This window comes from Cetorhinus maximus, chromosome 21 (assembly GCF_964194155.1).
Source record: "Cetorhinus maximus chromosome 21, sCetMax3.hap1.1, whole genome shotgun sequence".
NCBI lineage: Eukaryota > Metazoa > Chordata > Chondrichthyes > Lamniformes > Cetorhinidae > Cetorhinus > Cetorhinus maximus.
This window is the reverse complement of record NC_135899.1, coordinates 44,087,557-44,109,679: the sequence shown is the minus strand read 5'-3', so window position 1 is coordinate 44,109,679 and position 22,123 is coordinate 44,087,557. Positions and strand designations below refer to the sequence as shown.

The 22,123-nt window shown below is 44.1% G+C and overlaps 1 protein-coding gene across 1 annotated transcript in view; it reads left to right on the top strand.

The window, feature by feature from the left end:
* The window catches only part of col16a1 (collagen, type XVI, alpha 1), a 413,938-nt gene that overhangs the window by 337,363 nt on the left and 54,452 nt on the right, over positions 1-22,123 (top strand). Inside the window, exons 46-53 of the mRNA XM_078566895.1 lie at positions 1,191-1,235; positions 2,883-2,927; positions 7,153-7,206; positions 10,716-10,769; positions 13,956-14,009; positions 14,776-14,820; positions 16,356-16,409; positions 19,711-19,746. Coding sequence (XP_078423021.1) covers positions 1,191-1,235; positions 2,883-2,927; positions 7,153-7,206; positions 10,716-10,769; positions 13,956-14,009; positions 14,776-14,820; positions 16,356-16,409; positions 19,711-19,746 — 387 coding nt within the window. The remainder of the gene's footprint in view (positions 1-1,190; positions 1,236-2,882; positions 2,928-7,152; positions 7,207-10,715; positions 10,770-13,955; positions 14,010-14,775; positions 14,821-16,355; positions 16,410-19,710; positions 19,747-22,123) is intronic.

The following is a 22,123-nucleotide window of genomic DNA, read 5'->3' as shown; positions in this document are numbered from 1 at the left end:
CAGGATCTGAATAGTGACTTAAATTCCAGATGGCTTTCATGTTTTAAAAAAAGGCCTGCTGCTTAAACTTAGACACAAAAAAAAAGCCGCCATAGCCGCCTATTCCACTCCTTTGAGCAACAGGCCATCTGCTTTGAAATAGAGAAAAAAAATTGTTCTTTCAGTTTCAATAGGCTCCATTGTCTGGAGCTATAATGATTTGTTTTGACAACTGAGCCCATTGTGAATGCTTGGCTGAGTTTCAAAAGTGAATGAAACACTTAGCTCAGCAGATGATTATTTATACACCGTTGTTCAAGGGACCTAGAGCATGGTTTTACTAACAGTTTTAAGTGGTTATAATAGGATCCTGTCTTTGATGTGGTTTCTGAAAAATGTTTTTGTTTTCACAATTTAATGGCCGCTTAATATTTAAGCTTTTATTCAATGGAACTAGAGTATTTTGCTGTGCAATGTAATGTTTGTGTTTGTTTGAAAATTCTATTAGATTATTAGAGGCTTATTTTTTAAGAAGTCAATTTCAAAGTCTTCCCATTGCGATTACATGGGCTTCTGAGGTTTGTACATTAGTATACTGGATGAGTAGCTATGGAGGATACATGGGAGCATGGAGGGGACATGAGAGTTATGAGGAGGCATAGAGGATGTATGGGGGATGAGTGGCAGGTGAGGGGTGATGGTTAAGGGCATAAGAATGACGTGCAGAACTGGGCAAATGTCCCAGAGAACCAAGGCGGGCCTTCCACCCTGCCTGCCTCTGACACTGTCTCAGGCCTCCTAGGCAGGTGGCGTGGGAGGAGGTGACAGGTTCGGGTTGGCAAAGTCAGGAACTGCCCCGACTCATGGTTCCTCAACCTGAAACTAAAGTCCAACCCTTGGACTCTTCACCCCAGGAAGAAGACGACTGAGAGATGATTTTAAAGAGGAGTAAAAGACAGTTGAGAGTATGGAAAAAAAATAACCTGGAAAAAATGTAGAAAATCAAATTAGTGAAAACAAATTTTAAGATTGATGGCAGAAAACTGTTCCTCTCTCAATGACGAGCAGGCATTGGGATCTTTGTGAATTAATCAATTAAGATGGTTTTCCTCACCCAGTGTATATTGCATTTACATGGAAATGCACAGAATCAACACAGGCCTGATTTATTGTCTAATTTGCACTAAAAAGAAACTATTTTCTTTCTCCAGGGTCCTCCAGGTCTCCGAGGATATGCTGGGCCCCCGGGGCCACCTGTAAGTATTGCTTTAATCTGCTCAGGCAGGACTGTAACATTCATTTGAAAGGCAAACCATCTATTTGTCAGTCAATTCCTTCCTCAGAGCATGTTTGTCACTAAGCCAATGATTGAGTGCATAGTGCTACATAAATCATAAATATCATCCATACAGGGCACCCCACCCTCACCCCAAACCCCATTCCGGTTTTGTACCGTTCCAATGGGTAATATAATTGAGAGGTTTTTGTGAAGTAAATAAGGAGAAGCTACTTTCAAAGTCAGAAGGGTCAGTGACCAGAAGACACAGATTTAAGATATTTGGCAAAAAAACCAGAGGGGAGAATTTTTCTGCAGTGAGTTGTTCTGATCTGGAATGTGCTGCCAAATCACCTGGGAAATAAGATTCAAATCAGATCAAAGAAGAGCTCACAGGAGGAAAGCCACAGCTGGGATCAGTGTACAACACTTAGGGGAGGGTGTCTGGGCATTCAGGAATGGAAAGAGGTTGGGGTGGGGGGCAGCCTGGGGGTTCCTTGTGAGGCCTGGTGGGACGTTCCTACTGTTTTTAGCCCACAAGGAGACCTACAAAATGTTTAAACCTTTCCAGCCTGGGGACCTCTTCTGGCCCATGACCCCCTTTCTGACACCTCTGGCTAGGGGAAGGGGAGAAGCCATCATTCCCCTGTCAGAGGATGTAAATATGATGAGGATAAAGACTTGAGGGGAGATGTAGAGTAAAGGGTTAACATCAGAGGCATACATGATGTGATGCAATGCTGATGTCAGTTCACATGACTGAGAAGTAAGAGAGATCTGGAAGGAGGAGCAGCGCCAACCTCATGTAGAAGTCTAAATGTGCAAATACTTGCTGTAAATAAATAGTAATAGTTTTGAGAAACTACAGACTCGAACAGCATACTGTGGGAGAATAGACAACCCCCAAAACCCCCATCTAGACCCCGACCATACAACGAAAATCCCCCTCCCAGCCCTTGAACTAAAATATCACATCAAACCCCAGTGATGCTATCAAGCTCCGATGTGCATATTTATAAAGAGGATCATGTCAGTTTGGAACAGATGTCCCACTGCTGGCTCTGAAGAGCAGCATTCGATCAGGACACCACAACAAGGCAGTTGAGTCAGTGACGATAAATGGGCTGCCCTCAGTTCACGGTATCCCCACATCGTTTCCACATAGCTGAGCGTGGGTGGGGGGAAAGTTATAATTGCGGCCAATGAGTTTCAGTGCCACTGAGAGAGGAAAGGTCAGCAAAGATTTCTGCTCTTGATCATTGGTCACTTCATGTGGACAGGGTCAGATACGGTTATGATGCCTCACTTGGATGAATTCCCTTCCCACACGATGCCTAGGCTTAGACATGAAGACCGGCCACTTTCTGTGTGATTCGAGAAAGAGGCAGATTTTGTGCAATCTCTGAGTCAGCATAGGCAGAGAGAGGAGAGAACATGGGAGGAAATGCTGAGAGAAAGGTCAAAGGTATACAGAAGAGATTCACATAACAGTAATCACAGGGGTCAAAGGTCAGGAGATCACAGGCTCACAACCTGTTGCTTTCCATTTATTAATTTTATGGGATCATCCCTTGTTCTCTGCTTTCTGGTGAAATTTGGCACTAATTGAATACTTTTCTTTCTTTAGGGCCCTCCTGGATTCCCTGGTGGTCCTGGAACCTCAGGTTTACCTGTAAGTACCCAATGAACAAAAGTGTCCTTTTGCTTTTCATGTGGGACTCTGAGGGATGGACAGCGATGAGGCAGAGTGCTGAGCTGCTCCACCCAGCTTACTGACAGCAGCCACACAAGCAAGGTCAAGCAGCAAAGGCCAAGTGAACCAGAATAATGTTTGATTAAAACACACAAACATCCCCCCTTAACACTCCACATTTATCACAGGAGCCTTGAATCTTCCAGCTGGTAAGTGCTAAACACTCAGAAATTCCCCAAATGAGGAGGAAATGAAATTGGAATGCCTGTGAGGAGATTTTTGAAGCAAATCACTCAACTGTCAGCACATGCAATCTATAGACATTCCAACAGGAGCATTAGTTTCAAAATTCCAGGCCTTCTGGATAGGAATATGGGGCAGGACCCTGATCTCCCTGGAGTTTGCCCCACTTAACTCTAACATTCAGACTCAGGCTGAATGGGTCTGCTCCTGACACACACAGTAATTGTATAAATTAAGGTTAAGTATATACAGGTGGAAGTTATTCATCGGATAATTACATTAAAGAGACGCTTATTGATACTGGTGGCGGGTTGTACAGTTCAAAGGTATACATTTGTAGGTCAGAATTTAATACCCTCCCCATGGCGAGTTTGGTGGTGGGCGGCTGTTAATCGGGCGGGGAGAGGGGTGCAGGTGAGGACCTCACCACCTTCCTGCCTCCATCCCAATTAAGCAGGAAAGCTTGTGGACAGTTACCTGTCCCTCCACCAACTGGGGCCCTCGAGTGGGTAGGTAAGCAGAAAGCCTGGAAAGCAAACCTGTTGGGGTTATTTGCGGACTTCCAGGGAGGCCCCTCATCCAAAGGCACTCAGTGCCCGATCAAGGGAGTTAAGAACAAGAAGGGTTGGTTGGTGGGGGGTGCTGCTGAGAGTCACCCTTTGTTCTTGCTGCTAATTTCCCGAAGCCCCTCCCCTCTGACTCCCACCCCACAATCTCTCCCCTGCCGTCACTCACCTGTGGCCTGGAACCCTAGGCGATCCTGGGCTTGGAGTGTACACATTATTGGCAGCAGCCACTGCTCTTGCTGGTGCTGCCTAGCCTTGCACAGCTGTCAGCCTCTGATTGGTTGGCAGCTCATGGTGGGTGGGACTTCAGCCCCTGTGGTCCTTGATTCCAGAGGATGGCCCACCGCTGCCCAGCTAAGTATCTGATTGGCAATTAAACTGCCGGGCCTTCCCGAAAAGTGACAACATGGGACTCTCGCCGGCTCGCCAGCCGATGGGTGGGACTTGCATTGCCTCCATTCAATTCCTCCCATTTTGTCTCACTTTGTGAATTGGTCTAAAACTGAGTAAAGATTGACCTCTGGTCACCTCCTTTACCAAAATTCTGTAAGAAGTTTAACAGTACCCTTCTCCTTCCCTCTCCTTCCCTCCCCTCCCCCCTCCCCTCCCCCCCACCCCCCTCCCCTCCAGCCCCCTCCCCTCCCCTACCCTCCAACCCCTCCCCTCCACCCCCCTCCCCTCCCCTCCACCCCTCTCCCCTCCCCTCCACCCCCTCCCCTCGACTCCTTCCCTCTCCTCCACTTCCCTCCCCTTCCCTCCCCTTCTCTCCCCTCTCCCCTCCCCTATCCTTCCTCTCCCCTCCCCTACGCTACCTTTGCCCATCTGATTTTTCCAGTCTATATGTAGATTAAAATCCCCAGAACCCCCACAACAGGAAAAGCAGCCCAGCCATGGCTAACAAAAGAAATTAGGATAGTATTAGATCCAAAGAAAATTCATATAAAGTAGCTAGAAAAAGTAGCAAGCATGAGAATTGGGAGCAGTTTAGAATTCAGCAAAGGAAGACTAAGGGATTGGTTTAAGAGGGGAAAGTGATAGAGTATGAGAGTAAACTTGCAAGGAACATAAAAGCAGACTATAAAAGCTTTTATAAGCATATAAAAAGAAAAAGATTAGTGAAGACAAATGTAGGTCCCTCACAGTACAAAACAGGAGAATTTATAATGGAGAACAAGGAGGTAGCAGAGCAATTAAATAACTTTAGTTCTGTCTTCACAGAGGAAGACACAAATAACTTCCCAGAAATGCTAGGGAACCAAGGATCTAGTGAGAAGGAGGAAGTGAAGGAAATTAGTATTACTAAAAAAATAGTGCTGGACAAATTAATGGGACTGAAAGCTGATAAATCCCCAGGGCCTGATAATCTACATCCCAGGGTACTAAAGGATGTGGCCATGGAAATAGTGGATGTGTTGGTTGTCATCTTCCAAAATTCTGTTGATTCTGGTACAGTCCCGGCAGATTGGAGTGTGGTAAATGTAACCCCATTATTTAAAAAAGGAGGGAGGGGGAAAACAGTGAATTGCAGACCGGGTAGCCTAACAACAGTAGTAGGGAAAATGCTAGAGTCTATTATAAAGGATGTGATAACAGGACACTTAGAAAGTATCAACAGGATTAGACAAAGTCAACATGGATTTATGAAAGGGAAATCATGTTCGACAAACCTACTGGAGTTCTTTGAGGACGTAACTAGCAGAATAGATAAAGGAGAACCAGTAGATGTGTATTTGGATTTTCAGAAAGCTTTTGATAAAGTCCACATAAAAGGTTAGTGTGCAAAATTAAAGTACATAGGACTGGGGGTAATATATTGGCATGGATTGAGAATTGGTTAGCAGACAAGAAACGGAGAGTAGGAATAAATGGGTATTTTTTGTAGTGGCAGGCGGTGACTAGTAGGGTACTGCAGGGATCAGTGCTTCATGAAGCCCCAGCTGTTCATAATATAAATTAATGGCTTGAATGAGGGAACCAAAGGTAATATTTCCAAGTTTGCTGATGACACGAAACTTAGTGGAAATGTAAGGGATGAGGAGGGTGTTAAAAGGCTTCAAGGCGATTTAGACAAGTTGAGTGAGTGGGCAAATACATGGCAGATGCAGTATAATGTGGATAAGTATGAAGTTATCCACTTTGGTAGGAAACACAGAATGGCAGAGTATTATTTAAATGTTGATGTGCAAAGAGACCTGGGTGTCCTTGTACACCAATCACTGAAAGCAAGCATGCAGGTGCAGCAAGCCGTTAAGAAGGCAAATGGTATGTTGGCCTTCATTGCGAGAGGACTTGAGTACAGGAGCAAGGATGTCTTACTGCAACTGTACAGGGCCTTGGTGATGCCACACCTGGAGTATTATGTGCAGTTTTGGTCTACTTACCTAAGAAAAGATATACCTGCCATAGAGGGAGTGCAGTGAAGGTTCACCAGACTGATTCCTGGGATGGCAAGATTGTTATATGAGGAGAGGTTGGGCTGACTAGGCTGATATTCACTGGAGTTTAGAAGAATGAGAGGAGATCTCATTTAAACATATAAAATTCTGACAGGGATGGACAGACTGGATGCAGAGATGATATTTCCTCTGGCTGGTGGGTCTAGAGCAAGGGGTGACAGTTTCAGGATATGGGGTAGACCATTTAGGACTGAGATGAGGAGAAATCTCTTCACTCAGAGGGTGGTGAACCTGTGGAATTCTCTACCACAGAAGACTGTGGAGGCCAAGTTACTGAATATATTTAAGGAAATAGATAGATTTCTGCGTCAAGTGGTATGCAGAGCGTGTAGGAGTACGGCATTGAGATAGAGGATCAGCCATGATCATATTGAATGGCGGAGCAGGCTTGAAGGGCCAAATGACCACCTCCTATTTTCTATGTTTATATGTTACTTTACCCAGTTTCAAACTTGAGCCCAATGAGGCTTCCCTCTTGATGGGACCAGTCACTCTGGCTTCACGGTGGCACAGCTGGGCAAAGACCATTCCAGACTTTGGATGCCCACCCTTATTATTCGGTGGTAGGGACTCTTTGAATTGAGACAGAGTCCGGGTGAGGCCAAAGTGACAGACAGAGGCCTGATTCCCTTCACTAAGTGCCAGGGTCTTGCAAGTTCTGCGTTGCAATACCTTTGATGTGTCCTCTCAGTAACAGGACAGTGAGTTTCTCACAGCAGGGCTCAAAGGTGATTTTACAATGGAGAAGCAGCTTATACCTGGGCATGGATTATATGTTGAGAAGCCTCCTGGAGAAACTTGGAGCACAAAAGCCCCTGGGAGAACTGCAGAGAGTCTAGTCCAACATCAGATTTTCACTTTGACAAGAGTCCTTGCTGAAAGAAGTTAATGATTGCACTGAGAATTTCTCTCTCTCAAAAAAATGTTTTTCACCAACAGGGTCTTCAGGGAGAGCGGGGATTACCTGGGATGGCTGGACATAAAGGAGACCAGGTGAGTTCAGGCCCTCAGGGCCCTGCAGCAATAACCAACTGACCTTCACTGTGTAAGCATTAATGTCCGATGTGTAACTGCGTGTCTGGATATTACTGCCAGCAGTAGGGAGCTGTATCACTGGAGTATGAAAGAGCATTCGTATTGGGAGCAGGACATCTAATTGGCAGTGGAACGTAGCATCAGGAGAGAGGTGCAGATGCAATTCCTACCTGTTCATCACGTACTGTATTCCATATAGGCAACAAGTTCCTCACTTCCTCCATGGATTAATACTGAGTTTGGCAGCTTTTGCAGAATGCAGGGAGTCAGTGCTTAGCTCTGCAATGTTATTCAGACAGCCGAGTGAACCAATAGGGGCTTTATCACTTCAGTGCACAACCTGTACACCACTAACAACAGAGAGTGAGAAGGATACTGCCTGCTGCCTTAGGAAGTTTCACAATGTCTTCATCCCAATGCCATTAATTTTCCATATGAAATTGAAGGGGGGAGAGGTGAGAGAGAGAGACCAGGGTTCAGATTTTCATTACCGAGGTGGACAGCTCGAGTCAGGAAAATTCCTGGCTTGCCACACCCATCTTGGTAGAAAGGTCCTTGAATAGCGAAATCTCCACTGTTGTAGGGGGAGAGGGGCGATGGGGCAGAATGGATCAGGCCCTTGCAGATCAGTGGTGACCACAGGGATGGTCGACTAGTGAGGTGGGCTGTGTAAAAGCCCTGCCTCAGTTCTCTGGGACTTAGTCCCAGTTGTTTGGTTGCATTTTAAACACTCTAGCCCTCAGCCTTCACACCCCATCATCTTGCCCCCCATCCACTCCCCAGGCTACCTCCATGCCCCCAGGCCAACTCAATTCCAGCACATGCCCCCACCCACACCCAATGGTTGCTCATACCTTCCATGTCAACTCAGGCCCATCCAATACACCATGTACAGAACCAATGAGCCCTCTGGTAATAATGGCATGTGTGAAACTGCTTAGAAAAAAACACCAATTCATGTATTTTTGAAGAATATGCTGTTTCTACAACCCTATAAAAATGTAAATCAAACAGACCATTAAAGTTCCAATAACAGAAGCATTAAGCACTTGGCAGCTTTTAATCTAAATAACATTAAGCCATTGATAGAAGAGATCACAGATAAAGAAGAAGTGTCATATTGAACTTGAAACGTTAACTCTGTTTCTCTGGCCGCAGATGCTGCCACACCTGCTGAGTTTTTCCAACATTTTCTATTTTTATTACAAATAACAATTACTTATCATAGCCTCAGAGATGTCTATCAACCAAAGTCAACACATCTCTGCACCTATGTAAACAAACTCACTTAATCCTATAATGAGTCTGAGCTCTCAGATTGAATATTGAGGGCTAGCTATGATCTCTTCTTACTGCTTCAATGTTTATTTGCACAAGATTAAGAGGTGTGAAAGCTTAAATCATCTGTTATTGATACTTCAATGGTCTTTTTTTAAATTTATCTTTTCATGGGATGTGGGCATTGCTGGCAAGACCAGCATTTGCTGGCAAGACCAGCATTTGCAGCCCATCCCCAATTGCCCTTTAGCTGAGTGCCTTGCTGGGCCATTTCAGAGGACAGTTAAGAGTCAACCACACTGCTATAGGTCTGGAGTCACATGTACGCCAGACCAGGTAATGATGGCAGATTTCCTTTCCCAAAGGATATTAGTGAACCAGATGGGTTTTTACAACAATCAGCAGTGGTTTCATGGTCACCATCGCTGAGGCTAGTTTTTCAATTCCAGATTATTAATTGAATTTAAATTCCACCAGCTACTGTGGTGGCATTTGAACCCTTCTCCCCAGAACATTAGCCTGAGTCCAGTAACATTACTGCTACACTATCTCCTTCCTAAAAGTTTATTTGACATTTTTGTAGGGTTGTAGGAACACAAATGTTTTTTTTCCTAAGAATTAGGAATGGGTGTCTTTTTTTCTGAGCAGTTCCAGGCATGCCATTGTTACCAAGTGGTTCATTGGTTCTGTACTTTGTGTATACTGAGTGAATGGGCATGGGAGGGCCATGAGTTGGCATGGAAGGGGCCATGGGCAAGACCTCTTGAATCTTTTAAAAGGTTCCTGAATGCACACTCTGGTTCACAACTCCTCTGAGATCCATGAACCATGAGTCATGGAGAAGCAGACTCAACTGCACAAAAATTGCAGGGGACTAGGAGATGCCTGACCCCGAAATGGAGCCAGCCAGGTCGGCAGTGCAGGGTGCGGGCTCGCACCATTATACTGCGTTGGCAAACATTGGGGATGCTGAAAATAGGGGCAGGAATCCCTGAATTGGATCACATTCACCATTTTTAAATGGCTCCGAGGTTCTTCTAATTCTGCGAAATGCAAGCACTGGTGATGGCTTTGTGCCAATAAAGAACAGGAAGCAGAGCACAGAAACAATGGGATTTTTGGCTCACTTAATAGAAACATAGAATACAAAAGCAAGGATGTTATGCTAAACCTTTATAAAACACTGGTTAGGCCCCAGCTGGGGTATTGTGTTCAATTCTGGACACTATACTTTAGCAAGGCCTTGGGGAGGGTGCAGAGATTTACTAGCATGGTTTCAGGGTTGAGGGACTACAGTTAAGTGGCTAGAGTAGAGAAGGTTAAGAGGAGATTTGATAAGATCATGATAGGGGTTTTTATCGGGATGTGGGCACTGCTGGTTAGGCCAGCATTTATTGCCTATCCCTAATTTTCCCTGAGAAGGTGGTGGTGAGCTGCCTCTTGCACTGCTGTGGTCTGTCTGGTGTAGTAACACCCTCAGTGCTTTTAGGAAGGGAGCTCCAGGAGTTTGACCCTGCGACAGTTTGGGAACGGTGGTATAGTCCCAAGTAAGGATGGTGTGATGGGTAAATAAGGAGAAACTATTTCTAGTTTTGAATGGTAAACAGAGGAGACAGATTTAAGGTAATTGGTAAAAGAACATAAGGAACAAATGTTCACAATGAGTTGTTATAATCAGGAAATTACTGTTTGAAAGGGTGATGGAGGCAGATTGCGGTAATTTTCAAAAGGGAGTTGAATAAATACTTGAAGGCAAATCATTAGCAGGGTTATGGGGAATACACAGAGGGGTGGGATTAATTGCATAGCTCTTTCAAAGAACCAGCACAGGCACAATGGGCTGAATAGCCTCCTTTGCACTCCATCAGTCCATGATTTTAACGAGGATCATAGTGCACCCAGGATGATGATAAAACATAGCACAGAGATCCTGAAGTATCCCTTCAAGATGCCGCCTGGAGTGGATTACCCCAACAGGGTCGCTGAAGTAATTATTCCCTGTTGCCTGCTCTGTAGTGTTGCCTCATTCACAACAGGACAGCTGTGTCCTCAGGGGCTGCAGGGAACATTGAACCTGCCTTGTAACCCCTCCCCCCCCCCCGCCCCTACAGAATAAGATGCTCTCTTTGTGAAGTATGACCAATCATAGTCAGCTTGAGTAACCATGCTGTGATGTGTTTGCCTCCTAGGGTCCTCCAGGCACCCCCGGATACCCAGGATCAGTGGGAATGCCTGGCATCCCGGTAGGTCTTATTGTGAGGAGCGTCTGTCTGTGAAGTGGACACAGTTACCAGGTTTCACTCTGGGACAGAATGGGACACAGTAAATCTCCCGGAACAGATAGCGAGTGCACCATATTCTGTATAGAATCAAGATGTATTTTGAGTTGGAGAATGTTCTGCCTGCAGGATAACTAAGCCGCCTGAACCCAGAAGATCCCAGATTGAAAACCCAGCTTTTATCCCTGTCAGTATCCAGTGCTGGGGAATGTAGGTGTGAGCATCATGGGAAGATGTGATTGGGCATGACTCGTGATGCCTCGTGCTCAATTACCTTCATTGTCTGTCAGTCAAACATGAACAATGGAGTGTCCATAAGGCCTTAGAGGGGCAGAGGCTTTCAGAACAAAAAAAACCAGTAAAAACTGGGAAATAAAGATACTGGTCCAAACTGGTCTTGTCTACCTTAAAATAGAACGCCAGTAAAGACTGGGAAATAAGCGTTCTGGTCCAAACTGTATTTTTCCTATTGGGCATTCGTGAAATGGCCTTCAGGAGAGGAGAGTTTATATTTCACATTGTCCTGTGCGATTGAATGATGCTGGCATGAATTTGTTTCTTGCCTGGATTTTGTTTAAGCTAAGATATTGATCAGACGTTCCACAGGCTCAATTCAGACAACCCCACATCTCGTGGGATGGAGTCAACAAGTGCAGCACAATGTTGGCAATAAATTGGTACTAAATTGTATGAGAGAGACCAGCCGTAGGGCTGGAATAGCAAATGGCAAAAGATTAGAGCTGCAGTTAGAAACATAGACACAATCTTCCACTCCCACACGCGCGCACACAGTCACTCTCTCACTCCCGCAGACTCACCACGGCACTGTCTTCTCCTCGAGCCTGCCGCAAAATTCACCCTCCCTGGGCCTGCCAAACTTTCACCCTTGCCAGGCCCCAGCCCCGCTGTTCCTTCCCTCTCTGGGCTCCAGCTCCAACGCACCTTCAATTCCCTTGGACCCGGCAGCCCTGAGCACACTCACCACTGCCAGTGTTCAATGCTGCTCCAATCAAAGACTGTTTCTCTCCCTCACTTGCTACTGATGGGCTCACTGCTGAGGGTGGGAAAGGAACAGCCAGTGACTGGAAATATAGAAACGTAGAAAATAGGAGCAGGAGTAGGTCATTCGGCCCTTCGAGCCTGCTCTGCCATTCAGTCTGATCATGGCTGATCTGCTATTTCAACGCCATACTCCCAGTCTCCCCCCACACCCCTTGATGCCTTTAGAGTCCAGAAATCTCTCACTTTTCTTCTTAAATATATTCAGTGACTTGGCCTCCACAGCCTTCAATGGTAGAGAATTCCAGAGGTTCACCACTCTCTGAGTGAAGAAGTTTCTCCTCACCTCAGTCCTCAATGGCTTACCCCTTGTCCTGAGACTGTGACCCCTTGTTCTAGACCCCCAGCCAGAGGAAACATCATCCCTGCATCCAGTCTGTCCACCCCTGTCAGAATTTTATATGTTTCAATGAGATCTCCTCTCATCCTTCTAAACTCCAGTAAATACAGGCCTAGTCAGCCCAATCTGTTCTCATACGACAATCCTGCCATCCCAGGAATCAGTCTGGTGAACCTTCGCTGCACTCCCTCTATGGCAAGTATATCCTTTCTTAGGTAAGGAGACCAAAACTGCACACAGTACTCCAGGTGTGGCCTCACCAAGGCCCTGTATACCTGCAGTCAGACATTCTTGCTTCTATACTCACGCCCCCTCGCAATGAAGGCCAACATACGATTTGTCACCTTAACTGCTTGCTGCACCTGTATGCTTGCTTTCAGTGATTGGTGTACAAGGACACCCAGGTCCCTTTGTACATCAACATTTCCCAATCTATCACCATTTAAATAACACACCATTTTGTGTTTCCTACCAAAGTGGATAACTTCACACTTATCCACGTTACACTGCATCTATTTGCCCACATGTATTTTCCCACTCACTCAACTTGTCTAAATCACTTTGAAGCCTCTTGACACTTCCTCACCATTCTCATTCCCACCAAGTTTCATGTTGTCAGCAAACTTGGAAATATTACATCTGGTTCCCTCATCCAAATCATTGATATATATAGTGAATAGCTGGGGCCCAATCACTGATCCCTGTGGTACCCCACTAGTCACCGCCTGTCAGTCCGTATAAGATCCGTTTGTTCCTACTCTCTGTTTCCTGTCTGCTAACCAATTCTCAATCCATGCCAATATATTACCCCCAATCCTATGTGCTTTAATTTTACACACTAATCTCTTAGGTGGACTTTATCAAAAGCTTTCTGAAAATCCAAATACACCACATCCACTGGTTCTCCCTTATCTATTCTGCTAGTTACGTCCTCAAAAAGCTCCAGTAGGTTTGTCAAACGTGATTTCCCTTTCATAAATCCATGTTGACTTTATCTAATCCCGTTGATAATTTCTAAGTGTCCTGTTATCACATCCTTTACAATAGTCTCTAGCATTTCCTTACTGCTGATGTTTGGCTAACCGGTCTGTAATTCCCTGTTTTCTCCCTCCCTGCTTTTTTAAATAGTGGGGTTACATTTTTCCACCCTCCAATCTGCTGGAACTGTACCAGAATCAACAGAATTTTGGAAGATAACAGCCAACGTATCCATTATTTCCATGACCACCTCGTTTAGAAGCCTGGAATATAGATTATCGAACCCTAGGGATTTATCGACTTTCTGTCCCATTAATTCCTCTGCACTATTCTCTTAGCAGTACTAATTCCTCCTCCTTACCCGACCCTTGGTTCCCTAGTATTTCTGGGAAGTTATTTGTGTCTTCCTCCATGAAGATAGAACTAAAGTAGTTGTTTAATTGCTCTGCCCTTGCCTTGTTCTCTATTATAAATTCTCCCATTTCTGAATGTAAGGGACATACATTTGTCTTCACTAATCTTTTTCTTTTTACATAGTTATAGAAGTTTTTGTAATTACCAAACTGACTAGGGCAGTATCTCAGCCCACACTCTCTCAACGACCATACAAGCTGACATAGAAAAATGCCAGGTACCCCTTCATCTCACTTATGTCAGGTGTCCTTGCGATGTGATCTGCATAGCCCATCAGTTTTTGCAGTAAATTCCATTCATTCTGAATTTTGGCATGTAAAATATACCTCCATAAATATATTTTTAAATGTTTCTTTCAGGGCCTTAAAGGAGAGAAAGGTTATTCTGGTCCTGCTGGAGAGAAAGGCGAGCCGGTAAGAACAAGATGATAAATAAGGACCAGGAATCTATATCAACTATCTCAGGACCCATGGCATGGCTCAGGCTGATTTTGTTTCCAATTGTATCTTTCTTTCTGTCACCTTTTCCTCTCATATACTCTCTATTGCTTTCTCTCTCTCTCCCTCTCTCTCTCGTTTTGTTTCAAGGGCCCAGGAGAAACACTCTTGCTCTCGTTGAAAGTGAAAAAGGAAGGCTGATCATTTTCTGAGTGACCTCCAGTGATTCCCCTTTTGAGGCCTGCTGACCAGGCTGCTTAATGCCTGCTACAAGTGAGCGGAGAATGCACAGAGAACACTTGGCCCAGTGGTGTCTCATATTGTAGCCAGGGGCCCTATAAACATCATAGAACCCTGATTTACATATCACAACTGGTGTCTGATCTGAAACAGGCAGTTTCTCTTGTCACCCAAATCAGGACCTAATGCAGCAACCAGGGTTTCAGTGGAAACAGGGCAGTAATTGACCTAGTGCCATTTTCAGCATTGCCTTTTTCGCCAAGGCTGAGGCCCTTCACATATTCTCAACTCTGTCTCCAAACTATCTGGTGCCTGATGTGAGAGCTTTTGATGCTGATACCTTTTAAGGTTCAAGCAGACTATTTGACCCTGAGCTGAGCCTCTAACTCCATAATCCTCCCCATCAAGACTGCCTATTTCCACCTCTGTGCTGCAAGCATTTCACATCCAAGCTCCTCCATTCTGACAGACTGCTTCTCATTGTTGTTATTCTCTCCTGCAGGGCCCGCCCGGTATCCCTGGTTCCCTAGGCCCAGCAGGGCCCGCGGTGAGTATGCAGTGATCTGAAATTAATTGACTATATTGATAAGATTGCTACAAATCGATTAGAAAAGCTAAATTATTTGAAACCACAAACTAGACCTAACTTATACAAATGGGTATCTCAATGGAGAAGCCAGGTAGCTCTAGTGGTCAGTAGTTGAATTAATTAAGCTTGTATGAAGTGGGGGTAAGGGGGTTGGGTGGAGTCAAAGAGACTGACTCTAGAGCTGAATGAAAGGCAGTTTAGAGTGCACCCCTAGGAAACATTTTACAAGTTATATTTCTCATCCCAAGACGGATTTATTTGTTATTGACTGTCAGTTGAGTGGGAAATGTAGCTCAGCCTCCTAGATATTGAGGTGCAGGTTGGTCTCTGCAGTGATGTCCCCACTCTTGATCCCTTGGAGTTAGGTTTCCCGTTAACACCCACTGTCCAGGCTTGCTTAAGGAGATTGACCGCTTGGGTCAGGACAACGGGGGTCTACCAGCGACTGTGGGTCTCGTCCCAGCCTGAATTACTGACTTCAATAACCAGAAAATTAACCTACTGGGCCCTTAATGATATCCTCAGGATGTCCTAAAGTGCTTCACAACTAATAGATTACTTCAGAAACATTACCACTGATTGTTATACAGTTTAGGCAAATGAATGAATTATTGGATAAACTATTGATGGCAGTGTTTTACCCAGGACGTAGGAAGTGCTTCCCGCTATTCCGTAAATAATGCAATGGATCTTTTTTATCCTTTTAAAGTGGGAAGTTTGAGCCTTGGTTTCACATCTCACTGGAAAGATGGCACCTCCAACAGTGCCACACTCCCTCAGGACTGCACGGGGGGTTTCAGCCCAGCTCTTTTGCTCAGATATCTAGAGTGTGACTTGAACCCAAAACCATCTGAACAGAGCCAAGCATGCTACCGCTGAGCCACAGCAGACACCTTAAAGGTTGTTATCTTCTATGATGTGTTACGATCTCAGCTAAGGCTACTGCTGGACAAGTCGGATCCCAGGGTGAAACCTGGCTTGCTAGATCCTAACTTTTTTTTTTAGAAACTGTGGAGGTAAGTTACTGAACAAATTCACAGGAGTCTGCTGATGGATTTTTAACACATGAAATAAAATATTTATTAACAAGAAAATGAACTATATTACACCGGACAAAAAGATTGGAAAGATACAAACACAAGATGATTCAAATATTCAGGATTCCTTCATCCCACTATATCTCTCTCGTGTCCTGCTCCATGGGATGCCTTCTCTGCAATGGCGTGCCTCTTCAGGTCACCTGACCTGCAGCTTCACACTCTTTCACGTTTCTTCTTTTTCTTCTGTGTATGTGTACAGGGCCAGTTCCCAGGTGAAGAACATAATAATGGACAAACTGCGCATGTACGCCTCTTTCCCAGACAGCGCATGCACAGAAGTCCTGAGGTCTGCTGGGAACTGCAGTTCCTGAACTCTGAACTCCCAATCTAAACTCAAGGTAAATATCGGAGTTTGCTACAGATGTTAAACCTTCCTGTTTATTGTCTTGACAGGGCCCCAAAGGTGGCACAGGATTACCTGGTTCTCGAGGTGAGAAGGGAGATCAAGTAAGTGGTGCTTCTGATTGTGATTTTGACCTATGATTAATGACATAGACCTATGATTAATGACATAGACCTTTTTGGTAAATTCTACCATCTCAAAGTCCAGTTTTCCATCCAATCTCATGGGGATTGCTAGTCAGAGAATCATGGTGCCAGCATTGTACCCTGCCTCTGATCTACAACCCTAGCACGAGGGTTCTATCCTGCTGGAGGTGTGAGTCATAGAGCAACCTTTAAGGTTGCCTTTCCTTCCTATGCCTCACATCTTTGACAGAACTTCAGACTATAGACATCGGCTAGAACAAAGTTTTTCATCATCAGTCTAGTTATAGCCAGATTCATAATGATAAAACCTCCCTCTGACAGAGATTGGAAGACACTGTGCATTTGAGTGCTGTCTTGGAACTTAATGTGGCCCAGGCTAGAGGGATGTTTTCTCTGATGAACAGTCTAGGCCTGTGAGAGTTAGAACAAGGGGTATAACCTTAAAATTAAAAGCAGATTGTTCACGTGATGTCAGGAGTCACTTCCTCACACAGAGTAGTAGAAACCTAGACTTCGCTCCCATAAAAGGCTCTGGATTCTGCGGATTAATTGAAAATTATAAAACTGAGATTGATTTATTCATGGTATTGTGCAACGACTTGGGATTAATTCTTAACCTCATAGTGAAGGCAGGGTGGCAGCAATCATAATATGATTGAATTTTACATTCAATTTGAGGGCGAGAAGAGTGGGTCCATAGCTAATATTTTAAACTTAAATAAGGGCAATTATGTGGGAATGAAAGCAAAACTAGCTAAAGCGAACTGGCAAATGAGGCTAAGGGATAGGTCAAAAGAGGTTCAGTGGCAGACATTTAAAGGGACATTTCAGAATGCACAGAATAGGTACATTCCAATAAGAAAGAAAAATTTCAAGGGGAGGGCCCACCATCTGTGCTTAACTAAAAAAGTTAAAGATAGTATCCAACTTAAAGAACAAGCATATAATTGCACAAAGACGGGTGGCAGGTCAGAAGATTGGACAGAACATAAAGAACAGCAAAGAATGACAAAAAGATTAATAAGGACGGAAAAATTAGAGTACGAGATAAAGCTAGATAATAATATAAAGGCGGATAATAAAAGTTTCTATAGATATTTAAATAAAAAAAGAGCCAACAAAGTGAGTGTTGGTCCTATAGAAAGTGAGTCTGGGGAATTGATAATGGAAAATCAAGAGATGGCAGATGAATTGAACAGGTATTTTGCATTGGTCTTCACTACAGAGGACACAAGTAACATCCCAGGAATCAGGAATTGGAAGGGAGGGAGGAACTCAGGAAAAATACAATCATTAGGGAAGTAGTATTGAGTAAATTGTTGGAGCTGTGGGCTGACAAATCCCCAGGTCTGGGGATTCACCCTAGGGTCTTGAAGGAAGTGGCTCGTGAAATAGTTGATGCATTGGTTTTAATTTTCCAAAATTCCCTAGATTCGGGGAAGGTGTCATTAGATTGGAAACTTGCAAATATAACTCCTTTATTCAGAAAGGGAAGGAAACAGAAAGCAGGAATCTATAGGCCAGCTAGCTTAACATCTGTCATAGGGAAAATCTTAGAAGGTATTATTAAAGATGTTATAGCAGGGCACTTAGAAAAATTCAAGGCAATCAGGCAGAGTCAACATGGTTTTGTGAAAGGGAAATCATGTTTAACCAATTTATTGGAATTCTTTGAGGGAGTCAGGTGTGTTGTGGATAAAGGGGAACCAGTGGATGTACTGTACTTAGATGTCCAGAAGGCATTTGATAAGATGCTACATCAAAGGTTATTGCAGAGAATAAAAGCTCATGGTGTAGGGGTAACATATTGGCATGGGTAGAAGATTGACTAGCTAACAGGAAACAGAAAGTAGCCATAAATGGGTCTTTTTCTGGTTGGCAGGATATGATGAGTGGTGTGCCACAGGGATCAGTGCTGGGGCCACCACTTTTTACAATTTATGTAAATGACTTGGATGAAGGGACCCAAGGTATAGTTGCTAAATTTGCTGATGATACAAAGATAGGTAGAAAAGTAAATTGTGAAGCAGACATAAGGAGGCTTCAAATGGATATAGATAGGTTAAGTGAGTGGGCAAAGATCTGGCAAATGGAGTATAATGTGGAAAAATGTGAAATTGTCCATTTTGGCAGGAAGAATAAAAAGGAAGCATATTATCTAAATAGTGAGAGATTGCAGAGCTCTGAGATTCAGAGGGATCTATGTGCCTAGCGCATGAATCACAAAAGGCTAGTATGCAGGTACAGCAAGTAATTAGGATAACTAATAGAATGTTATTGTTTATTGTGAGGGGGATTGATTACAAGAATAGAGAGGTTATGCTTCAGTTGTACAGGACAGTGGTGAGACCACATCTGGAGTACTGTGTGCAGTATTGGTCTCCTTATTGAAGGAAAAATGTAAATGCATTAGAAGCAGTTCAGAGAAGGTTTACTAGACTAATATCTCGAATGGACAGGTTGTCTTATGAGGAAAGGTTGGACAGGCTAGGCTTGTACCCACTGGAGTTCAGAAGAATAAGAGGTGACTTGATTGAAACATATAAGAGATCCTGAGGGGTCTTAACAGGGTGGATGTGGAGAGGATGTTTCCTCTTGTGGGAGAAGCTAAAATTAGGGGTTACTGTTTAAAAATAAGGGGTCATCTATTTAAGACAGATGAGGAGAAATTTTTTTCTCTGAGGGTAGTGAGTCTTTGGAATTCTCTTCCTCAAAAGGTTGTGGAAGCAGCGTCTTTGAATGTTTTCAAGACAGAGGTAGATAGATTCTTAATTAACAAGGGGGTGAAAGGTTAGTGGGAGTAGGCAGGAGATTACAGTCAGGTCAGCCATGATCTTATTGAATGGCGGAGAAGGCTCGAAGGGCCGAGTGGCCTACTACTCCTCCTAATTCATATGTCCGTATGTGCTGGGCAAGCGCATTAAGGAATATGTAACAAAGTGGGGTAAATGCAATTGAGGTACACATCAGCCATACGCTAATTGAGCAGCGGAACAGATTTGATGGGCTGAATGGACTCCTCCTGTTCCTATGTTCCTAACATTGGCCTTTCACTTCTGGAACTGAGGTGAGAGTCGGGCAAGTGAACCGACCCTCTGAGCTTCGCCCAGTAGCTGGTCCAAGGTGACATTAATGCGGAACCGGGGGGTAGAATTGTGATGGGATCTAACGAGAGGAACTATTCCAATGATGCTGGAGATGAGGAGCAACATGGTAAAACTTCCATATAAAGGGCTAATCTCCCAGTATTCTTTTCCAGGGATTTCAAGGACAGCCTGGATTCCCTGGACAGCCGGTGAGTGAGACTTCACTGAAAAGAGATGAGAAGGTTGAATGATGTTTTGGGATTTAAAATATTTAGATAGCCAGACAATTATATTTTTAACCTGGACTCCTCGCTTGGAATTAGAACATTTGAGCACAACATTGAGAAAATGAGATTAGATGGAGTTCTCCCCTCCATCTCCTCCCCCCACCCCTTCGAATGTGCAGATATGGAACAGGCTCCCAATAAATGAGTTAAAGAATTAACTGAATATCTGCCTTGAACGAAAAACTTTCATTTATATAGCACCTGTCACACCCTCAGGATGTCTCAAAAATCGCTTCACAGTCAAAGTATTTTTGAAGTGAAGTCAATCTTCTTTTGCCAGGAAACTTGGCAGCCAATTAACATAGAACAAGGTGTCACGGACAGCAGTGAGATAAATTGATAGTTAATTTGCTTTTGATGATTTGATTGAGGGGTGAATATTGGCCAGGACATCAGGGATAACTCACCTGCTCTTCAAACGGTGCTACAGGATCTTTTATGAAAGGACAGATGGGCTACGGTTTGACGTCTCATCCAAAAGACGGTATCTGTGACAATACAGCACTCCCTCAGTACGGGCAGTGTCAGCCTATATTTCCAGAAGATGACTTGATCCCACTGCTTTCTGACTCCGAGTTCAGAGCCCTACCACTGCTCAGGGACAGAACTGCATGTTAGATGTTATTGAACAGGATGGTTCCTGTTGGGAATGGGAAGATGTCACATTGAGAAGTGGTACTGATCCAGGATGAATAATAAATGGAAAGAGGAAATGCCGGAAGCACTCTAGTTTGGTTGCATCTATGGAGAGAACCGACTAGCTAATGTATCAGAATTAGTCACAGATACGATAGTAACTACCCCTCAGAAAGACTGGATTAGTTGTAAAACACTTTGGGATATCCTTGGGCCATACATAACACTATAAATATGCAGACCTTTTTTTGGTAGAGCTGGAGAATATTTCAGATTAACAAGCATTAAAATGAATAGGATAAAGGGGAAAGAAAGAAATTACCACACACGCGCACAGACGAAATGTAGACACACAGTAACACGCACGCAGATACAGACTTACACACACGCAGATAAAGATCTATGCATACACACGCACACAGATACAGGTGCACGCATGTGTGCGCGCACCCACAAGCACATGCGCGTGTGCACAGACACACACACTCTCACATATATAGATCTATACACACGTGCACACACGCAAATACACAAATACAGACCTATATGCACACACAGACATGTACTCATACCAAGAGAAATATAATGACTTGTTTAGATAGCACTTTCATGGGAGGTGTCAAGAATTGTTGAAAGAGAAGCATGAAAAACAGTCAAAGCAGAGCGTTCTCCAATGCCACCAGATCGTGAGAGAACCAGTATGAATATTATTGGCTGAAAGAACAGGGGAAAATCCTGGGCCTTTACTTATCGTACATTTTATGAAGAATAAGAAGGTTGCAAAAGCCCTTCCTCAGAGTGTGAGATGGGTTGGGCAAAGCTGATGACAGCCGATTGTCTCCATTTTCTCCAAGATTGATTTGAAAGTTGGAGATATTTATCACTTTTCACAAATTTTAATATGTTTAACATAATGACCAGTTTGGTCAGGACACTCTGAAGAGTTGACATTATTCTGGCTCAGGATGTACGAGATCCATCCTCACTTTTAAAACAGGTTTACACACAGGTCAAACGGAGCCTTTTGGGAACCAACCCCACCCCAATCCCCCTCCCCAGCCGGCAACCCCAATCATTTCACACCAACCATCATTGGGAAATGACACTCCCTGAAACAGTGGCACCTAAAGATTTTACTCTTATAACTGAATCTATTGCCCATTTTACCATGTGTCGTTGTGTTGTTCAGGTGTTCAGCGCCGCGCCGTACAGGGGCTCAGCGCCGCGCCGTACAGGTGCTCAGCGCCGCACCGTACAGGTGTTCAGCGCTGCTCTGTACAGGTGCTTGAATGGAGGTTTTTTTAATGTTGAAGAATGAAGAGCAAGATGATATTTTCACCCCGTGAGGGCTCAGTGATGAGGGGTTATTAATCCATAATGATCATTAGGAGTGTGGGAGAGAGTATAGAAATGTCCTTACACAGACAAAGATTGAATACAGAGAGTTTGGGAGGATGAGGCTGTTCAGGCTGGTACATAATAATAAAGGTTTCAAGGGCAGGAAGATAGAGGACTATAGAGAGTTCTGGAATTCTGTAGGAAAGAGCAAATATGTGGATTGAATGGTTTTCTTCTGTGCTGTAAATCTCTTTGGTTCTCTTTACCCAAAGAGACTACCACTTTCAGAAACACACCAACTGTGACAGTAAATCATCACCATTCT